Genomic DNA, 20,928 nt, shown 5'->3' on the forward strand with positions numbered 1-20,928 from the left:
CTAGCTAAGGACACCGGGACTGAACACATCCCTCTGCAACTGGACCCTGGGCTTCCCGACGGGCCGCCTCCAGGTGGTGGTGTTAGGCACCAACACATCTGCCACGCTGACCCTTAACACGGGGGCCCCTCCTGCGTGCGTGCTCAGTCCCCTCCTGTACCCTTTGTTCACCCACGACTGCGTGGCTGCGCACGACTCCAACGCCATCATTAAGTTTTCCGACGACACGACTGTGGTAGGCCTGATCACGGACAGCGATGAGACAACCTATAGAGAGGAGGTCAGAGACCTGGCAACGTGTGCCAGACAAAGATGTTTATCGTGGAATACAGCAAACGGAGGGCCGAACACGCCCCCATTCACACCGACGGGGCTGTAGTGGAGCAGCTTCAAGTTCCTCGGTGTCCACATCACCAAGGACCTATCATGGTCCAAACACACCAACACAGTTGTGAATAGGACACGGCAATACCTCTTCCCCCTCAGGAGGCTGAAAATATTTGGCATGGGTCCTCAGATCCTTAAAAAGTTATACAGCAGCACCATTGGGAGCATCTTGACTGGCTGCATCACCGCCTGATAATGGCAACTGCTTGGCATCTACAGAGGGTAGTGAGTACGGCCCAATAGATCACTGGGGCCAAACTCCCTGCCATCCAGGACCTCTATACCAAGCGGTGTAAGAGGAAGGCCCTAAAAATTGTCAGACTCCAGCCACCCAAGTCTTAGATGGTTCTCTCTGCTACCGCACGGCAAGCAGTATCGGAGCGTCTGGGACCAAACCTTAACCACCTTAACAGCTTCCACCCCCAAGCCATAAGACTGCTGAACAGTTCATCAAATGGCTTCCCGGACTATTTACATTGACACATTTGATTATTTATTTATTTCATCTGAATTATTTTGCACTGACTCTCTGCACACTCACTAGACTTTACCCACACACTCACACTCCAACACACACACAAACGCACACGCATGCACACTACAGTCGCGCGCGCACACACAAAACACGCACGCATGCATATTGACGCCACACACACACACACACACACACTTTCATATGCTGCTGCTGTGTTTATTATCTATTCTGGTTGCCTAGTCATTTTTACCCCTAACCACATGTACATACTGTACTACCTCAACTACCTCAACTACCTCGTACCCCTGCACGTTCACTCGATCCTAGTACACCATGTTTATAGCCTTGTTATTGTTTTTATTGTTTAATTATTTCATTTTTTTTTAAAATGTCTTACTTTTTAGTGCTGGGAATGGGCTTGTAAGTAAGCATCGAACTGTAAAGACTACACCTGTTGTAATTCGGCGCATGTGACCAATAACATCTGATTGGATCACAGCCATTGAACTCTGTAGCTGTTTTAAAATCAACAATGGCCTCATGGCGACATCCCTGAGCAGTTTACTTCCTGTCCTGCAGCTCAGTTCAGAAGGACGACTGCATCTTCGATGTGTCTGGGTGGTTTAATACATCATCCACAACATAATTATTATCTTGACCATGCTTAAAGAGATATTCAACGTCTGATTTGTTATTGTTAGCCATCTACCAATCACTGCCATTCTTTATGAGGCTTTCCAAAAGCTGCCTGGTCTTTGTAGTTGGATCTGTGATTGAAATTCAACACGTGTCAAAGAGACCTTTACAGATGTCGACTGTATTGGAGACGGAGGAAAAGGTAGTCATTCGAAAATCATGTCAACCTCTATTATTTCACACAGAGTGAGTATAACATATAACTTGTGATTTGCTAAGCCAAATTTGACTCCTGAACTCATTTAGGCTTGGCTAAACAAAGGGTACTTATGCAATGACTATATTTGATTTATTACACTTGTATTCATTTGTAAAAAAACGTGTACAATCTTCCTTTCACTTTGGCATTAGAGTATTTTGGGTAGATCAATGACAAAAGAAATGGCAATGAAACCTATTTCAATCCCACTTTGTGAGGCAACAAAAATGTGAAAAGTGTCAAGGTGATGTAGACTTTCTATATAAACTGTAAATAAACTGCCCTGTGATCCTAAACATGTCGTGTCAAATAAAACGAAATACAAATCTCTCTACTTGATACTTTCCCTGCAGGCTACTGACCTGCACCCAGCGGATATCAATGGAAAAGCAGATCCCTACGTCGCTATCAAACTGGGCAAGTCAGATGTCAAAGACAAAGATAACTACATCTCCAAACAACTCAACCCTATCTTTGGCAAGTGAGTGGAGAAGCTCTAAAAAAAAAAAAAACATTTCGTCCATTTCCACTATTTCTCTTTAATTAACGGCCTTAATTCCTCATCCTTAATAGCATACGAGATAGCCAAGTAATTTACTATCGATGATTGCCAATTATATAGTTCTAGCTTGTGCATTGAATAGGCTTTGAAAATGTAAAAACTGTGGGGAAATTATAACCAAAGTTATGGCCATTTATTTTGAACCCATCAGATCCTTTGACATCGAGGCCACATTTCCCATCGACTCCACACTAACAGTGTCCGTCTATGACTGGGATTTAGTGGGCACTGACGACCTGATTGGGGAGACTAAACTGGATCTGGAGAACCGTTACTACAGCAAACACAGAGCAATATGTGGCATCCCATCTAAATATGCCATGTAAGTGCGGCCTAGCTCTCCGTAGCCTGACGCCATTCACAGTGCATGTGGTCAATATATCCCAACAGCACATGTCAATTCATTTAGCAATATTCTTAATACTTACAACTTCAGTCTGCAGCAACGAGCAACGTCAACTGAATAGGATCATACTTCCCCTATTTAGATAACATTGTTGATTATACCTAGGGATCCCTTGATAAAGAGATTCCTTTCTCAATGGGACTCACCTGGATAAATAAAGGATCAATGAATACCATGTGTTATCTTATAAGAACTGTGAGGGATTTGTGTGTCAGCCATCATTGTCATTCATTCCTGTAGCCATGGCTACAACGTGTGGCGGGACCCCCTGAAGCCGACCCAAATCCTGGCCAAGCTGTGTAAGGAGGGTAAGCTGGACGGGCCACACTACGGCCCTGGAGGACGGGTCAAGGTGGCCAACCGGGTCTTCATGGGCCCAACTGAGATCGAAGATGAAAATGGTACTGTATAGAGCACAACAGAATAACAGTACCTGAAATGCTTCTTTAAACCTTCTATGTTGGTTACTGTACCCTGAAATAACCCCAGCCTGGTATTTTACTGTGCCTGAAATAACTCCTCATGTACAAACTGATCATATAGGTCTCTGATGTTATGAGCTTTCCCAAGTACCCCTTGTGTGTAGGTCAGGTAGTACTAGACTAGTCTGTGCTGTAACTCTGTCTGAGTTGGTCTGATGATGTTCTTTAGGTCTGAAGAAGCAGACAAATGAGCACCTGGCTCTGACAGTGCTAAAGCACTGGGAGGACATCCCCAGGGTGGGCTGTAAACTGATTCCAGAACATGTGGAGACCAGGCCACTCCTCAATCCTGACAAGCCTGGGATCGAACAGGTAGGACAAGTGTTAAGGTTGTGCTTAACACTGGCGAAGGTTGTAAAGCTAAACTAAAGTAGAGTAAAGTTCACAATCTGATGGGGAAATATGCTTATACTCTTAGGTAAAGTATTTATGTTTAAGGCAATCTCAGATTAAATGGGATAAATAGAGAGGTTCAAAACCCTTGTGAGACATCAGAGTAAAATAGAAGGATGTATTGCAAAAGGAAATAGTAAAATGGTCATATACTGGGAAAGATGGGTTAGTCTGTGGACATCTGAGGGGTGGAATTAAGATTAGAAGGATTGGTTAATTTGACGATGCACTTGGAGTCTAGTACAAATAGGTGGAGGCTATATGTATGTGCAGTGAATTTTTACATTTTCCAACCAGGGGAGGGGGGGTGGTAAAACCTAAAAATACAAATAAAAGGGATCAGAAATGATGCAACTAATGTTATTTTATAAACTAGTCTGTATGCTAGTTTTAAAGCAATTTATTTTTATTTTATATATATATATAACAAAAGTTCACATCTTTTTCATGTGAAGGTTCTGTAGGCCTTAATATTTGATTCGCGTAGCACCGTTTCGGGGGGGGGGGGGGCTGCAGGGTTGTGTGCCATGACAGTGGTTCAATTGTATCACATCCCAAGTTTGTCTTTGTGTTTCTCTATGTGTAGGGGAGGATTGAGATGTGGGTGGACATGTTCCCCAAGGATATGCCTGCACCTGGACCTGCCATTGATATTTCACCCAGGAAACCAAAGAAGTATGTTCTAGTACAATGTAATGTGCTTTTAAAAACATTTAGTGAGACCATTTGCAAAGTAAATTCCCCATGTTATATGATCAGATATATCACATTACAGACATATCCCTTCAATCGTTTGTTTTGTCTGGTCATCGGCAGGTTTGAACTGAGGGTGATCATCTGGAACACAGACGAGGTCATTCTGGAGGATGATGACATCTTCACTGGAGAAAAGTCCAGTGATATCTTCGTTCGAGGGTTAACAATGTTTCCTTTGAAATATATGTTGTTGTTTTTTTCAACTTCAGGGTGTATCTTGTGCTCGATATTTGAACCGTGTCTTCTTCTTCATTTCATTCAACAGCTGGCTGAAAGGTCAGCAGGAGGACAAGCAGGACACAGACGTCCACTACCACTCCCTGACAGGGGAGGGTCTCTTCAACTGGCGCTTCATCTACCCCTTTGACTACTTGCAGGCCGAGGAGAAGATCGTCATCTCTAAGAAGGAGTCCATGTTCGCCTGGGACGAGACTGAGTATAAGATCCCTGCTCGTCTCAACTTACAAGTCTGGGATGCTGACCACTTCTCTGCAGATGATTTTTTAGGTGGAGTGATTTGATTTCCCTTCGATTTAAACTTTCACCGTAAGGATCTTCTAGGCTGTAGATGTTGCTCTTTCTGTGACTATAACGTTTCAGACTAGGACTACGGGGAATTGAATTTCCCTTGATGTAATATTTTACTTTTAAAAATGAGTCTTCAAATTCTGGGACATGGAAAATACTGTCGTGGCAGTCATAACACAAAAATCGACACAATCAACAACAACAGCTGAGAGCCTTCATGCATAGTAAATATGTATGATATTTATGCCCTTTCCCAGGTGCCATTGAGCTAGACCTGAACCGTTTCCCTCGTGGAGCGAAGACAGCCAAGCAGTGTTCCATCAACATGGTGCTGAATGAAAAGGATATTCCCATGGTGTCCATCTTCAAACAGATGAGGATCAAGGGCTGGTGGCCCTTCCTGGCCAGAGATGAGAACGACGAGTTTGAACTCACGGTATGACTCAGACGGGTTGGGTTAAATGCGGAAGACACATTTTGGTTGAAAGCATTCAGTTGAACAACTGACTAGGTTGTTCCCCTTTCCCCTTTTCTTATATAATGTCGACTTGATTAAACACATTCAAGTATGCACTTGTCAAAATGGTGTCTTTGATTCAACAAGACGTAGCAATTGGGTTACACCCTGAAGAGGCGGAGTTAAATATTGAACAGATCAGTCAAGAGACAAAGACTTACTTTACATACTGTAACGAACCTTTGCATACTGTATGAACCCCAGTGTTTCGGTAGTGATGTTGCTTGTGTCTTTGTAGGGGAAAGTGGAAGCCGAGCTGCAGCTGATGACTGCAGAGGAGGCTGAGAAGAACCCAGTGGGGGAAGGACGCAATGAACCTGAGCCCCTGGAGAAACCCAAGTAAGAGCACCGTTCCCCGTTACCACGACCGCTCTTTAGGCATTGTAGTGGGGACACTGAGATAACAAATGGGGAAGGAGCATTGTAATGGGGAAGGGGCTATTGGAGTGGGGAAGGGGCATTGGAGTGGGGAAGGGGCATTGGAGTGGGGAAGGGGCATTGGAGTGGGGAAGGGGCATTGGAGTGGGGAAGGGGCATTGGAGTGGGGAAGGGGCATTGGAGTGGGGAAGGGGCATTGGAGTGGGGAAGGGGCAGCTGCGTGATTTTTTTGCATTGTGAGGTTGCCCTTAAACAACGATCTGCCATGCGGTCGGAACGCACCCTCGTCGGAACGCACCGGAACGTAACGGTGCATTTGATTAAAATACTTACAAATTACAGACTAAAAGAAAGGGTCTTTTATGAAATTGCTTCGACCAAGTACCGGATTTGACCAGGGATCATCATACTTTGCAAGGTAAGTTACTGAAATAACCTTTATTTTTTCCATAATTTGTAGGGATTGTTTTCTGTTCACAGGAAACCGGCACTATATTTTATAGTCATGTTTGCTAATCCTCTGTTTGCATGTGTGATGGCCTTAAGGCATTAGTGTGGTCTAACCAACCAACCGTATTTTCTCTCCTCCAGCCGTCCAGACACAGCCTTCCTATGGTTCCTCATGCCTTTCAAAGCCATCAAAAACCTCATCTGCAACCAGTACTTCTGGCTCACGGTCAAGTTAGTGGTGGCCCTGCTGCTGGTGCTCGTCCTGGGCCTCTTCATCTACAGCATGCCTGGATACATGGCCAAGAAACTAATGGGTGTCTGAGGAGTGGAAATGATTCAATGGGATAGTTCAACGATTTAACATGTATTTAGATATTTGTTGCCTTACCTTGAAAGAAGTTGACATGGTGGGACTGCAATATCCACTTTGGTTTTGTTTAACTTGCCACTGCAAACAAGGCGAACTATACCTTTAAGAAAAGACGACTCAACAACTTATCAACTCCGTGCTATATTCCAGGACGTGTTTTCCCTAACAAGCGTCTCCTCTTCTCGTGGAGTCACATGTTTTTGCCACGTGACAAGACAATCGCACACACACACACACACACACACACACACACACACCATGTATCGGAAATGAAAGTAACACAACCACGTCCAAGTAGAAATATAATATAAGAACTCAGATTGATGATGTATTATATATTACACGTCCCTTTCAAGGACCAGTTCAACCACATAAAGTAGAAAACATTTGTAATATTGTGGTGTTGCGGAACACTTCAATGTACAAAATCAACTGTTCGGTTTGCAAATCAGATTTTGTCCTCGCTTGAAGTCACGTTGTATTAGCCTTCGTTTGGCATGGAATGACTGTTCTTCGGCTGTTTACATGAATGTGTATTTGAATGTCTTTGTTCAACAGCGTGCAGCAAGTAGCACATTATGTATGCTCTGTTGTTTGTGAATACACTGGCAAGGACAATAACTGATCCTGTTTTCTTTGTCACTCCATACGTTTGAATCCAATACATCAGAATCCAATACAATCTCAAGTGTTTTCAAATATATCTTAGTAAGAAATTATGCATCAATATTATGTATCAACATTTCAACTAAAAATGTCTTATATTTAGTCAGGATCTTCATTAGATTATTATAAGACACTAAGGTGTCATACATGCTTATGTCAGGTCTTACAATGCGTTATAACCCACTGTACCACAAACTATTCTACTGCCATGAACTTTACTGCAGTCAAGCGGTAACCAAGCAACCGTATTTTCTCTCCTCCAGCCGTCCAGACACAGCCTTCCTATGGTTCCTCATGCCTTTCAAAGCCATCAAAAACCTCATCTGCAACCAGTACTTCTGGCTCACGGTCAAGTTAGTGGTGGCCCTGCTGCTGGTGCTCGTCCTGGGACTCTTCATCTACAGCATGCCTGGATACATGGCCAAGAAACTAATGGGTGTCTGAGAGAGAGGGTTGTGTCCTTTGCCCAAAATCATAGCCAGACATATGTATAGCCTACCATGTATAGCCTACCATGTTTTAAATGCCGTGCCTACTTTGTCTTCAGTGGAGTACATTTTTTGGTGTACCTTGATAAGCAAACATTGTACAATGCAGCTCATTGAGACTCCACTTGATGTCTGAGAGGGTGTTCTTGTCTGTAAAGGTCTATGATATCAATAGGCAGTTAGGTTTCAGCCCTACACACCAGACCCAGGTTCAAATACTATTTAAAATCATTTCAAAATTCTTTGCTTGTCTTCAAGGACCAATAAAATAGTCAAACTCTAAATCCCACCCATCTGTTGCTCTAGGTATTATTTGATAGATTTTATATAGTATTTTAACCCAAATCTGCTACACATAGACCTATGTATGTATAACCTACTATGATTTCAGTGGAGGGCATTATTTGGTGTGCCTTGATAGGCAAACACGGCACTGTGCAGTCCCTTATGGCTACTGGAAAAATGTTTGACTTCCTTCACCTGTCCTATGCTCTGCAGCCAATTTGTGTGTGTTGATGTGTATTTAGGCCTACTTCCAAAAGTTATAGAGTTGACATGATACTGTATTTTAGTTGTAACACAGTTTTAATTTACTGGCCACGGAATATTACACTAGCTGCCATGAGCATGTCCAATTCACTTCCAATGATCTTAGCTTTATTTTATTGCAAACGTAATTATTTGAATTGACAATACTGTATTGAATTAAGAAGTTGATTAAATCTATTAAATATGTAGTCTATTTACTGATATTTTTATTGTCTGTAGGCCTAACCCACCACACCACCAAAAGAAAGGACCTATTGATAAAAACGTTTCGTAGGTTTACAATCTCTCAGTTCTAAAGGTTGATTTAGATATTTTATGTTATTTACATTCAGAGAATAAATTCAAAATAAGCGCACTTACATTGACTTCTGTCGAAAACATCAAAAATTTGGAGGATGCGGGCATCGATCCCGCTACCTCTCGCATGCTAAGCGAGCGCTCTACCATTTGAGCTAATCCCCCGGATGGGTGCAGTATCGCCTGGACAATATAAGACGTTGCTGCTGTTGTGTTATACTTCAAGCATTGTCTGTATTGGTAGTACGGAGGTTCGACATTCATATCCGAAATTGTAGATCCATGTTCTTTCTACATGGATGTTTCTGACTGATCTACGAAATAAATATAACAATATAATTCATTTTACCACTGCAACACATTGTGTGGTACAATACTGCCCTCTACAGTCGTTGAATGGAAATGCATTGTCTTTTCTGGGCCCTATCATTGATAGTCGGGCCCATAGTGCAGTGGTTCCCAACTAGGGGTACTAGGACTGCTGGGGGTACTTTGCCATAGGCCTACTAGTCAAATGCAAATGAGGGGGTACTTCAGGGGTTCTCCGGGCAGAGCAAAATCCAGTTGGTGGTACAGTAACCAAAAAAGGTTGGGATTCACTGCCATAGGGGGCCAAGTGGGGCCCCGCCCTTCTAAGGTTTTCTGTGCACACAATCTTGTAGCTAAACAGAAATAAATAATAATATTCGAACAGCTTATTTCACAATCATTTATTTAGTTACTAAAACTCAAAGAGATGAGAATTATGCAAACAATGGTATGCAGTCAACGCGCGAGAGAGAATGCAGGTCAAATTCTATTGCAGATGGCTGTTTGCATTGTAAAGGCAGTAGTACAGGGGAAATGACTTATATTCCTTATGATGCTCATGACGACCAGCATCATTTTGAACTGGTCATAGACCCCTAACTAACTTTGTGTGTCCCAAATGGCACCCTATTCCCTAGATGGCGCATTACCTTTGACCAGTAGTGCACGGCATACACGAAATAGGGTGCCATTTGGGACGTAACTCTGACTTCGCTGTTCACTAAACTCAACCTGCAATTCCTAAGACTACAGCTGAGCAATATACGATAGCAAACCAAAAGTACAAACATAGCAAAATTAGCAGCAGAAACGTGATATGATCAAAATCAAAGTAAATCGTTTTTTTCCGGGCTCTTTTAAAGCTGAAATCCGCATATGGGAAAACAGCACCACAGTTCTCCCCCAGAACGTTTGTTTTTGTTTTAATTATGAGGGGAGGAGAGGAGCATCCAGCATCGTGGAGAGAAAAAAAAACAGTGTTCGTTGTTTGAAGTAACTTCTTTTTGGCATTTTTGTATATATCGCAAACAGACGTGTCCATTTCACCATTACGGATTCCAGCTTCAAATAACACATTTTTTACAGTTAAATGTAAAAAAAAAAGATTTTACTGCCATAATGTCAGCCTACATAGTACCTCAGGTATTGTTAATACCAAATGAAGTTCAAACTCATTATACATGATAAATACCATGGCATTTAACCAGACACTTCTGACTGAAGACAAAATCTACACATAAAATAGTTGACAAATATATTGCCCATTATTCACTGTCAATTTATAACAGCCTCATGCTCAGATACAGCTAATCAAGAATGAGTACAGTCAAAGAGCATTGATCATATCCTGATCATGTTTGACTTGTTTTCCCTTGATGTTACCACATGCCATCAACTAAAAGAAAAGGCTTCTTAAGCTGTTTCACTGCCATCAGCACAAATGACAGCATTGTTTAATATTCATACATTTTGCATCAATTGTTCTACTATTTGTTCAATCAAATCAGTAAATAAGAAAGTATTGACAAATGAAATACAATTTGTTGTCATAGACCATTTTGTTAGAGTCTAAGTATGACTCTTGTGGTAACGGGTAACCTGTCATACAGTAACATGCACAAGGTGCTTTCTATACTCTGGAACAAACCCCCAAAAAGCACGAGTCAAACCAAAAAACAAACTAACAAATGCATTCTGACAACTACCTTATTTCAAAACCATTCCTTTAAATTAAATAAAAAATCATATTTACAACTCTGAATGAATTGTGTAGGCCTAACATCCCCATTAATATCACATTGGTTTTGTTCATTTCTCTGTGTTATACTATGTGCCATGCTGGAACGACTAGGATATGTTCTGTTAGAGTTGCCTCTACTGTGTCATTTGGGGAGGGGGAGTAGCTTAGGACACTGAGAAGTAGAGGTGTATGTACAGTAGATAGCCCGGGGGAAGGGGGGAGACAAACATATATAAATATGAAGAGAGAGGAAGAGAGGAAAAGAGAGAGAGAACAGGGACAGGATAGAGGTATTTATAGTGTGCAAAAAGAGGGACAAAGGAGAGAGAGAGAGAGACAGAGAGAGAGAAAAACAGAGAGGGGGACAAAGGAGAGAGGCAGAAAGAGGGTGAATATGGATGGACATAAGAGTTTTAGACAAGGAAGAGGGGGGGATATGGACAGAAGGTATAACAGGCTCAGTATTCATCCTGGTCCAAGTGGGCCTGTTCATCAATCTCGTCATCATCTGGAGCAGCAAAGCCGTCCTGAAACACAAAACACAGATATCATCAGATTTACAGTGTATATTGATGATAACCCACAACCCCTAATATTTGATACATGAGAGGGGATAGATCCAATTAAGGATAGCACAGGGCTACACGTAGATTATTGTAGCATCTCTAGTTAAAAAAAGAAGCCTATTCTGTATTCCGTTTCAGTGTTGTGACCAATGATGTAGAGGTATATGAACACAATGAATTATACTGTATATGTCTGGGTTGTGACAGGTACCTCTGTGGCGTAGAGAATGTCCATGATCCTGGAGAGGTGAGGGTTGGTGTCACTCTCGTGTTCCTGACAGATCAGCTCAATGTCTCTCAGCTTACTGAAGTAGAAATCTCTCTCCTTCTCTAGTCCGTCCACTGTCAACTTCAGCTCCATCAACTACACAGACAAGAGAAGGTTGTGTCAAACACATGGGGAATAAAAAGGTTGATGTACAGTGCCTTCCGAAAGTGTTCAGACCCCTTGACTTTAAACATTTTCTGTTATGTAAAAGCCTTACTGTAAAATGTATTAAATTGTTTTTTCCCCCTCATCAATCTACACACAATACCCTATAATGATAAAGAAAACTGATTAAAAAAAAATGAAATATCAGATTTACATAAGTATTCAGACCCTTTACTCAGTACTTTGTTGAAGCACCTTTGGTAGCGATTACAGCCTCAAGTCTTCCTGGATATGAGCCTACAAGCTTGGCACACCTGTATTTGGGGAGTTTCTCCAGTTCTTCTCTGCAGATCCTCTCAAGCTCCATCAGGTTGGATGGGGAGTATCGCTGCACAGCTATTTTCAGGTCTCTCCAGAGATGTTCGATTGGGTTCACCTCCCTGACCAAGGTCCTCCCCCGATTGGTCAGTTTGGCCAGGCGGCCAGCTCTAGGAAGAGACTTAAGTGGTTCCAAACTTCTTCCACTGTGTCCTTGCGGACCTTCAATGCTGCAGAAATGTTTTGGTGTTCTTCCTCAAATCTGTGCCTCGACACAATCCTGTCTCGGAGCTCTACGGTCAATACTTTTGACCTCATGGCTTGGTTTTTGCTCTGACATGCATAAGGTATTTCTGTTTTTTATTTTTAATAAATTAGCAAAAAATTCTAAAAACATGTTTTTTCTTTGTCGTTATGGGCTTTTGTGTGTAGATTGATGAGGAGAGAAAAAAACTATTTCATACATTTCAGAATAAGGCTGTTACGTAACAAAATGTGAAAAAAAGTTGAGGGGTCTGAATACATTCCAAATACACCGTCGTACTCACTGAGTACTACAAACGTATGTTAGTTACATGCTTACTATACTTGACCTAAAATTACATTTTGTTTCCTAATATGCATGAAATATACCTTTTTATCCTCCTCTTTTTTGGATAAGTCACAACTGAGTCAAAAATTAGGATACAAACTCTAGTGTGAACTTACACTCACACTTCACATTACAAAGACCAGAGCATGGATGTAGCCTACAGCCAAGTCTCAGGGCTAAGCATGACTCTACTTGCAGTAAATAAAACCTGATAACGGAGGTGAAACTAACACAGGATACCGTCATTCGTGTTGAATACTGTAAATACCACATTAGTATGGCCCAAGAGTTTACTTCTCCAATGTAGAGTAAGGCCTCCTTACCCTCCCTGGGACTCTACCTGTTGATTCAGCTCCATGAGTTCCCCGTCGCTGCCCCCGTTCCGCGCCAGAGCCGGGGTCTTCCTCACATGCACCGTGGTGTTCAGCACTCTCTGGGGTGCAGGCATTATCTTGGGCACTGTGGGCGACATCCTCTGGGGGCCTGGAATGATCAGATGGTGTTAGGGCTCTATTCGTTTTGTAAAGCTGAAGCGTTGCCGATTGTGCGGTAGAAATGTAAAGGTCATTTCCGATTGAGCCGACATCTGGAGCATATGCAGTTTACCATGAATGCAGTCTCCGCTATAACGCAGAAGCATTGCCTTTAAATTTCAACCAGGCTGTAACGTTGAACTTCCATGGTACTGACTGAGTACTGAGTACTGAGTACTGATTGGAGTCCTTAGTGTTGCAGTGCAGGTTTACTGTTAGAACATTTAGGCCTGGATTCAATCCAATGCGCCTTATTGAGCAGCACACTATAACAGACTCTTAAAGGTCATTTACAGTGAACGCGATCTATGCAAACTTCGGGGGAAAAGGCCTTTAAAGGGCACATTGAGAGCTCTCTAGTGCACTGCTCTGTAATGTGCCTTGGATTGAAACCCAGCCATACTCAGAGTAAATGTCAACAAAATACTATTCAATCAATATTTGTAAACTAAAAGTAGTAGAAATAGTAGTAAATACTAGCAAACATAGTAAACAAATGCTCGTTGTTTGTCACCCCATGCGATCAAAGCCATGGATACTACTACTATAGTGTTTCAACGAGAACCCATGTTGTAAGCATAGCAAAATGTTGCGCCGGTAATGTAACACACACTAGCTATATTACTGATATTACTCAGGAACCGATGCTGATTTATTTTCAACCTTAATACCAAAAGACGATGCACAAAAAAAGCTGTTTTTACACATTGCATGTCTAAGATCAAGGCTTAAAACATCTCTGTTAGTACAAAGGGTCACAAAGGGGTCCCCCAAATGATCAATTCGCTCAATATAGAATAACTGGAACAATTTGATTTAGAAATGGGAAAATAATGTATTTGTGTTCAAAGGGTACTGTGAAGATCACAAGAATACCGACACTGACTCCCAGCGCTACCTTTCCTTGACTGTTTCTAAAACGCTGTGAAATGACCATCACAGAGATATCATCCAGTGGAACATGCACAAACAGACCAGTTGCTTGCAGAGCGCTGTGCGTGTTTTGAGCCATCCAAAGCTCAATCAGCGAGCCAATCCCATTCAGAAGAGATATAACCATTGTTTTGGGGTTACCTGGAGGACCATGAGTTCTCTTTGGTCTGTGGGAAAAGTGATCACCTGGATTGGGGGCGGGAGCCATGTCTTGCCCCTGTCTGGCTTGTAGAGGCTCGTACTCCTTCCCATCATAGTTGGCGTCGAAGAACTTCTTGAACCACTGCACGAACTCAAAGTTGTCCTGGAACTTTCCTTTTACGAGCTTCTCGACGGGAATTATCTGTCGGAATGAGAATAAACATTTGAAAGCTTTTTGAGAGATGAAAATCTAGAGGCTGGCGGAAGTCACAAAGGAATGAATCAAGGGAAAATGGGTACGATAAACCACTGTTTCAGACATGAATTATTTTTGTTATGATGATACGTGCCTTCATAAAGTATTCATACCCCTTGACTTATTCCACATTTGGTTGTGTTACAGGCTGACTTCAAAATGGATTAAGGGCTCTATTGAGTCTGCATCGCGGATGTTCAGCTTTACAGCGTAACTGAAAATTAAAGGCAATGTTCCCACTTTAGCGGAGACTGTATTCACGGTAACTGCTGTATATGTCGGCTAAATCGGAAATGACCTTTACAGTTATATTGTGGAAACTGTAACACTTCAGCTTTACAGGTTGACTAGAGCCCTAAATAGATGCATTTTTCACCCATCTACACACAATACCCCATGTTCCACTCAGGAACATTGAATGTTGTCTTGGTAAGCAACTCCAGTGTAAATGTGGCCTTGTGTTTAAGGTTATTGTCCTGCTGAAAGGTGCATTTGTCTCCCAGTGTCTGTTGGAATGCAGACTGAGACAAGTTTTCCTCTAGGATTTTGCCTGTGATTAGTTCTATTCTGTTTATTTTTATCCTAAAAAACACTTCCTAGTCCTTGCCAATGACAAGCATACCCATAACATGATGCAGCCACCACTTGCTTGGAAATACGAGTGGAACTCAGTGATGTGTTGTGTTGGATATGCCCCAAACATAACTTGCCCCCAAAATAGCTTTGTATTCAGAATATAAAGTTAATTTCTTTGCCACATTTTTTGCAGTTTCACTTTAGTACTTTATTGCAAACGGGATGCATGTTTTGGAATATTTGTATTCTGTACAGACTTCCTTATTTTATTGTGAAGTAACTGCAATGTTATTGATCCATCCTGAGTTTTCTACTATCACAGCATTTAAACTCGGTTTTAAAGTCACCATTGGCCTCATGGTGAAATGCCTGAGCAGTTTTCTTCCTCTCTGGCAACTGAGTTAAGAAGGACGCCTTTATCTTTGTAGTGACTGGGTGTATAGATACACCTTCCAAAGGGTAATTAATATCTTTACCATGCTCAAAGGGATATATATATATATTTTTTTACCCATCTACTGATATGTGCCCTTCTTTGCAAGGCATTGGAAAACCTCCCTGGACTTTATGGTTCCATTTGTGTTTGAAATTCATAGCTTGACTGAGAGACTTTACAGATAATTGAATGTGTGGAGTACAGAGATGAGGTAGTCACTCGAAAATCATGTTAAACACTATTATTACAGACACATATTAAGTAAGTCCATGCAACTTATTATGTGACTTGTTAAGCAAATTTTTACTCCTGAACTTATTTAGGTTTGCCATAACAAAGGGGCTGAAGACTTATTCACTCAAGACATTTCATTTGTAAAAATGTCTAAAAACATAATTCCACTTTGACATTACGGGGTATTCTGTGTAGGCCAGTGACACAAAATCAAAATGTTATCCATTTTAAATTCAGACTGTAACACAACAAAATGTGGGAAAAGTCAAGGGGTGTGAATACGTTCTGATTTGTAATGATTTATAGACGATGACAAATAGACAATAGTCTGACTTTGTCGACTCCCATCCTCTTGAAGGCAGCCTGGAGAACTTTGAAGTTGTGTATGAACTCATGTTCCAACTTGGCCTGGAACTTAACCTTCTTTAGCAGGACACAGCCTGGGAACAGCATGTCCATGAACTGACAGTACGCTGCACCTAGAAGGTAAACAAAAGGAGAAAAAGTGCATACTGGTATAAGACAACACAACACAACACAATTCAAATCTCATCTCCACTCATTATTTTGAATGGGTTTGGTGAGGACTTGAGGTCCATCCCAGTAGGTAAAGCTGGTTGAAAGGATGCCATGATTATAACCAAATTATAACCAGTGTAATGATGTCATTTCAACCAGATTTTCCCAACGGGATAGGGAAAGAACCCATTCATTTACATTATTTTGGAGATGATAGAGCAACTCGTATGTTCTCTAGGTGAAGATAAGGAACCGAAAATAGAGAACTTTGGAGGCACAACGCAATCACAAGTCGGGAATGGAGACCTACCCGAGCAGAGCTGTTCTATCTTGGTGTAGGTGAGGTGTAGGGAATCGTTGAGCCAGGCCAGCATATCATGTCTGCTCAGGGTGTCACAGGACACAGACGTGGCGTGCACATTCACTGCCATCTTCTATACCTAAGGAAAGAAAATACATGACAAGAATTAGACATTCACTGCCACACTTTATACATGAAGAAAAAGACATCCCAATTTGACATTCACTGCCAAACAAAAAAAAAACATTGCAAAGATGTTAAACTGGGCTGCCTTTAAGAAAACTCCATAGCATACCATAGCAGTGCTGCAAAACATAAAAGGACTTTTGTGGTTAAAAATAGAAGGAATTTGGGGATCTATTGTAAAGAATTCAAGGAATTCATACTTTGTTAGACAAGAGACCATGAGGGTTCCTCACAGGGTCACAAAACATCAGCAATGAGGGCTTTGTTCCAAAATTTGCTCTGACATGGTCTACACTACAGCCTCGACTACAGGTATGTATTTGTTTCACTACAAAACAGGAATGTAAATATAAACTAATGTATGCCTAATGTTGAAGTGAACACTACACCGTCTGGGCTGGTTTGATGTTTGCAGGAGTGATTTATTTTTAACATTTAATCTTCTGTTGTCACAATAATCCTCTCAGTTAAGACAGAATTTCCTAGTACTTGATTTCCTAGCAGCACAGACAGACAGCAACATCTTAAATGCATAAACAACAATCGCTCTTATTACCACGGAGAAATCACTAGCACTGATGACACTGATAATAACCAATCAGATTTTTTTTTCTCTCTCGTGGCTATCACCTGACCCAGGATCTGTGGATACGTGCAGAGGAAGTGGCCATGTATTTGACATATGTATGATCTGATCAAAATAAATAACATAGACTAGTATCATCAACTTTTTGGAAATGAAAAACAAAAGGCATTAGCCAACGTAACGAGTTGCATGTAGAAAGGTTAGACTTACACTGTACATATTTGTATGACGTTTAAATGATGGGAGTATAATGTATTCATATTCATGAAAGATCAGTCTGTGCCGGCAGAGGAGAATGGCCTAGCTCTTTTCCCATTCCTGCCCCTGCTCTCAGAAACATTATAAATGATTGCATAGCGATATACAATACTTGCACCTCCGAGGAGCGTGCATTGAATAGCACTAGACTGCCTATCTGTCAAAATCCCAGGTGGCCGCACAATTAGGTAGGCTAATTGTAGCCTATTACGGACAGTAGGCCTACCCCACCTCCGTTAACTGTTTTATAGAGGGGCTGTATGTAAAAGGTTTATTAACCTGGGTTTATAACACAATCATGACTATTCTACTGTAATAAAAGCCCAATTACAAGCAACCATAAACACCACAGACACTACCGTGGGAGGAGTCAATTTTATTCTCGTCTCTAAATCCTATTCTATTCTAGGCCTTTACAGAACGGTGCGCAATCTCACTCTATATAAGGTTCACAAAATATATTCATTTATTCGGTATTAATACGCAGTAAATTGATCATTTATAGCATGCTCAGAGAAGAATGCATTTGCCCTATTTGTATTAGGTGTAAAGAAACAAAACCCTGCAATGTTACAGTTGCTATCCAAGGAGCCGGGCCCCCTCTGCAGGCCTCTCGGAGTAGAGGGCTGTCACTGTAAACGAAATATCCTCACTGAATGGATAAGAGGCACCATATTATGCCATAAAAATGCAAAAGGCACGCATAAAATGTCTAATTTGCTAAGGCAAATGCAGTGTTTGGGTAAAACATGCATTACTCACTGTATTCCGAGAGCTATCTTTCTCTGTTGTTATTTCGCTGGCAGTATTCCTATGCTCCAATCCTCTGCTGAAGCTGTTGCCAGAACTCCTGCGCGGTGCACTGGTTAGTAACGGCCCGCCCCCACTACTTCATCAGTGCTATCTGGGATATTTGGGACGTCCCTACCGTAAACCTCACTAACCCCATGGGTGAAGGTAAGGCGGTACGGTCCGGTACGGCGTCGCGCCAAAATAAATAGTGAGCCTATCACAATAATAAAAACATAATGTCAAGAAAACTGTAGGCTGTTACACCGTTATTTATCATTACTGTGTGTCAGAGGGCGAAAGGATTTGAAAACGTGTGGTACGGCTGCAACCTGGTCTCAACGCATTTCGTATTATTCTGTACGTAAATCCGAGAAACTAATGTTACTTACATACATAGGATAGGGGTTAGGGTTACATTTAAGTTTATGAGTTAGGTTAAAGGGCTTTAAGGTTAGGGTTAGGGGAAAGGTTTGCTAAAAGGTTTAGGGTTAAGGTTAGGGGAAGAGTTAGCTAACAAGCTTAAAGTTAGGATTAGGGGAAGGGTTCGCTAACATCCCAGCTAGCGTAACCAGTGTGAAATGGCTAGCTAGTTTGCAGGGTGCTCGCTACTAGAGCGATAGGTAACAATACTTTGTGGGTGTCAGTTGTTGATGTATACAGAGGGTCCCTGGTTCGAGCCCAGGTAGGGGCGAGGAGATGGACAGAAGCAATACTGTTATACTAGCAATGAGGAATTGGCCAAGAAGCGGCACTCTTCCGGGAGGCCGGAACTGATTGAATCTGTCCAGAATCGGGTGTCGGACTCTGCCCAGAATCAAAATGAATGACTGCCCAGAATCAGCCCAAGTACATCGCACCATTTCCGTCTACCGGAATTCAGCCAACTTTGCCGGCATCTTACCAGAATCCCCCTGAAGTGGCATGATTCAAATTGAAATACATTTATACAACATTACCCGATTTAGTAATTCAAAATATTACTATTACACATTTTATGCATACAAATTATACCCATCCACCCCCCAAAAAAATGATGTTGGAGGAAACACCATACACCTGGTGACTGTGTCAGCATGCATGCGCCTGGCCCGGCACAAGAGTCACTACACCTGATGGGACAAGGACATGCCAGCCGGCCAAACCCTCCACCAACTCGGACGATGCTGGGCCAATTGTGCATTGCCTCATGGGTCTCCCGGTCGCGGCCAGCACGGGTATCAAACTAGCATCTGTAGCAATGCAGTTTGCACTGTGATGCGGTGTCTCCCGGATGTCCACTGTGCCACTCAGGAGGTTCCATCCACAAAGTTTTTCATGCTTATCAATTGCCTTGCACAAAGTATCAAAATAAAACTTAAACATGACTATTAAAGAATTTTATGTAAATGTTAATTGTATTTTTTGATCACAGAAACACCGAGAAAATATGGAAAAATAAATAAATAATGAAATGTTAATTATATAAAGCAGACTGTGCAATCTTCTGCCAGAGAGTAGCCCCAATCGGCCTGAGACCCAAGTAATACATTTGGGCCAGATAACTGGCCCAAACTCAATCCCCACATCCTAGCCATAAGTAATACTGCCTAAGACGGCCCAGACTCGGGCCACATTACCTCGGCCGAGTCTGACTCTCAGCCAAGTGCCCCGACTCTCAGACGGAATCGGCCCAGATTCACTCTGCTAGCTGGGATGCTAAGTAGTTGCAAAGTAGCTTAAAGGCAGTAAGTAGTTGAAAAGTTGCTAATTAGCTAAAATGCTAAAATTGTTTGAGATTAGATTAAAACGGGCAACCTTTGGGATGCTAGACCTTCGTTATATTCCCACCCATCCACCGCAACAATTTGGTTTTTGCCTTAATTAAGTAACCATCTGTTTTATGTAAATCCCAAAGGTAACATATCATACTAATTTGTAGTATGCTACGTCTAGTCTATGAGACCAGGCTGCAACCATACGCTCCAAAATGCGATGTGGTTCGACAAGAACACTGACATCTTGCCAAGGCAGAGATGCACCGAGACTCACTCTGACACAGCAGTAGACGCATAAATTCTGGACCAAGGGCAGTGGCCAAATGTCATCAGTTTGGAAAGCCTAGTAAAGGAGCCTTTTGAAGAGATTGTTTGACAATCAGATTAAAACATCATGACTAGTTGTGTTTGTGCCTCTATAAAAAGGTAATACATTTTAAAAGATAAATGACAAATCTTTACGACTAGGCTCACAGAGATCATATTGAATTAGGCTAATAGAGATTAATCGGCCGTGATTGGGAATCTCATTGGGCGTGTCGCACAATTGGCTCAGCGTCGTTTGGGTTTGGTCGGGGTAGGCCGTCATTGTAAATAAGAATTTGTTCTTAACTGACTTGCCTAGTTAAATAAAGGTAAAAAAATGAAATAAATAAAAATGGACGTCCCAAGGAATCCCAGATAGCACGGACCCCACCACTACCGACACTTCGTCTGCAACAATTCAGGAACTAATGTGCATGCGCGGGACTCCATGCTGTTAGAGGCGAGTCTATGGTAAATATATAAATAGGACTTTGACCTATTATAGTGAGTAGTCACTAGCCTACATGTTCTTAGTCCTCCATAGAGCTTTGCTGAAGACCGATGTGGTTATTGGTGTCGTTTTATTCATGTTATAGGCTATTACATGCTAAAGCAACAC

At 41.8% G+C, this 20,928-nt stretch overlaps 2 protein-coding genes and 1 non-coding gene across 4 annotated transcripts in view; 1 reads left to right on the forward strand and 2 right to left on the reverse strand.

The window, feature by feature from the left end:
* The window catches only part of LOC124001426 (otoferlin-like), a 35,539-nt gene extending 27,071 nt beyond the window's left edge, over window positions 1-8,468 (forward strand). Inside the window, exons 32-41 of the mRNA XM_046308159.1 lie at window positions 2,111-2,238; window positions 2,471-2,641; window positions 2,966-3,126; window positions 3,377-3,519; window positions 4,187-4,275; window positions 4,417-4,515; window positions 4,622-4,863; window positions 5,142-5,320; window positions 5,640-5,740; window positions 6,371-8,468. Of these exons, the coding sequence (XP_046164115.1) occupies window positions 2,111-2,238; window positions 2,471-2,641; window positions 2,966-3,126; window positions 3,377-3,519; window positions 4,187-4,275; window positions 4,417-4,515; window positions 4,622-4,863; window positions 5,142-5,320; window positions 5,640-5,740; window positions 6,371-6,551 (1,494 nt within the window). The 3' untranslated portion in view covers window positions 6,552-8,468. The remainder of the gene's footprint in view (window positions 1-2,110; window positions 2,239-2,470; window positions 2,642-2,965; window positions 3,127-3,376; window positions 3,520-4,186; window positions 4,276-4,416; window positions 4,516-4,621; window positions 4,864-5,141; window positions 5,321-5,639; window positions 5,741-6,370) is intronic.
* Window positions 8,469-8,691: 223 nt separating this feature from the next.
* Window positions 8,692-8,764, reverse strand: trnaa-agc. The gene has a single exon. It is a non-coding gene; the product is annotated as a tRNA-Ala (tRNA).
* Window positions 8,765-9,300: 536 nt separating this feature from the next.
* LOC124002114 (microtubule-associated protein RP/EB family member 3-like) lies at window positions 9,301-18,490 on the reverse strand. 2 transcript variants are annotated; one of them, XM_046309395.1, is made up of 7 exons: window positions 18,220-18,490; window positions 16,437-16,566; window positions 15,941-16,086; window positions 14,106-14,307; window positions 12,839-12,981; window positions 11,427-11,579; window positions 9,301-11,176 (listed from the first exon to the last, which is right to left on the reverse strand). In XM_046309395.1, exons 2-7 carry the CDS (start codon window positions 16,555-16,557, stop codon window positions 11,108-11,110), a joined length of 834 nt encoding a protein of 277 aa, XP_046165351.1. In that variant the 5' UTR covers window positions 16,558-16,566; window positions 18,220-18,490; the 3' UTR covers window positions 9,301-11,107. The 2 variants fall into 2 exon arrangements, with proteins under 2 accessions (XP_046165351.1, XP_046165352.1); XM_046309396.1 differs by having other exon boundaries at window positions 14,151-14,307; window positions 18,220-18,474.
* Between the last annotated feature and the right edge of the window lie 2,438 nt (window positions 18,491-20,928).

This window comes from Oncorhynchus gorbuscha, linkage group LG17 (genome assembly GCF_021184085.1).
Source record: "Oncorhynchus gorbuscha isolate QuinsamMale2020 ecotype Even-year linkage group LG17, OgorEven_v1.0, whole genome shotgun sequence".
Taxonomy (NCBI): Eukaryota; Metazoa; Chordata; class Actinopteri; order Salmoniformes; family Salmonidae; genus Oncorhynchus; species Oncorhynchus gorbuscha.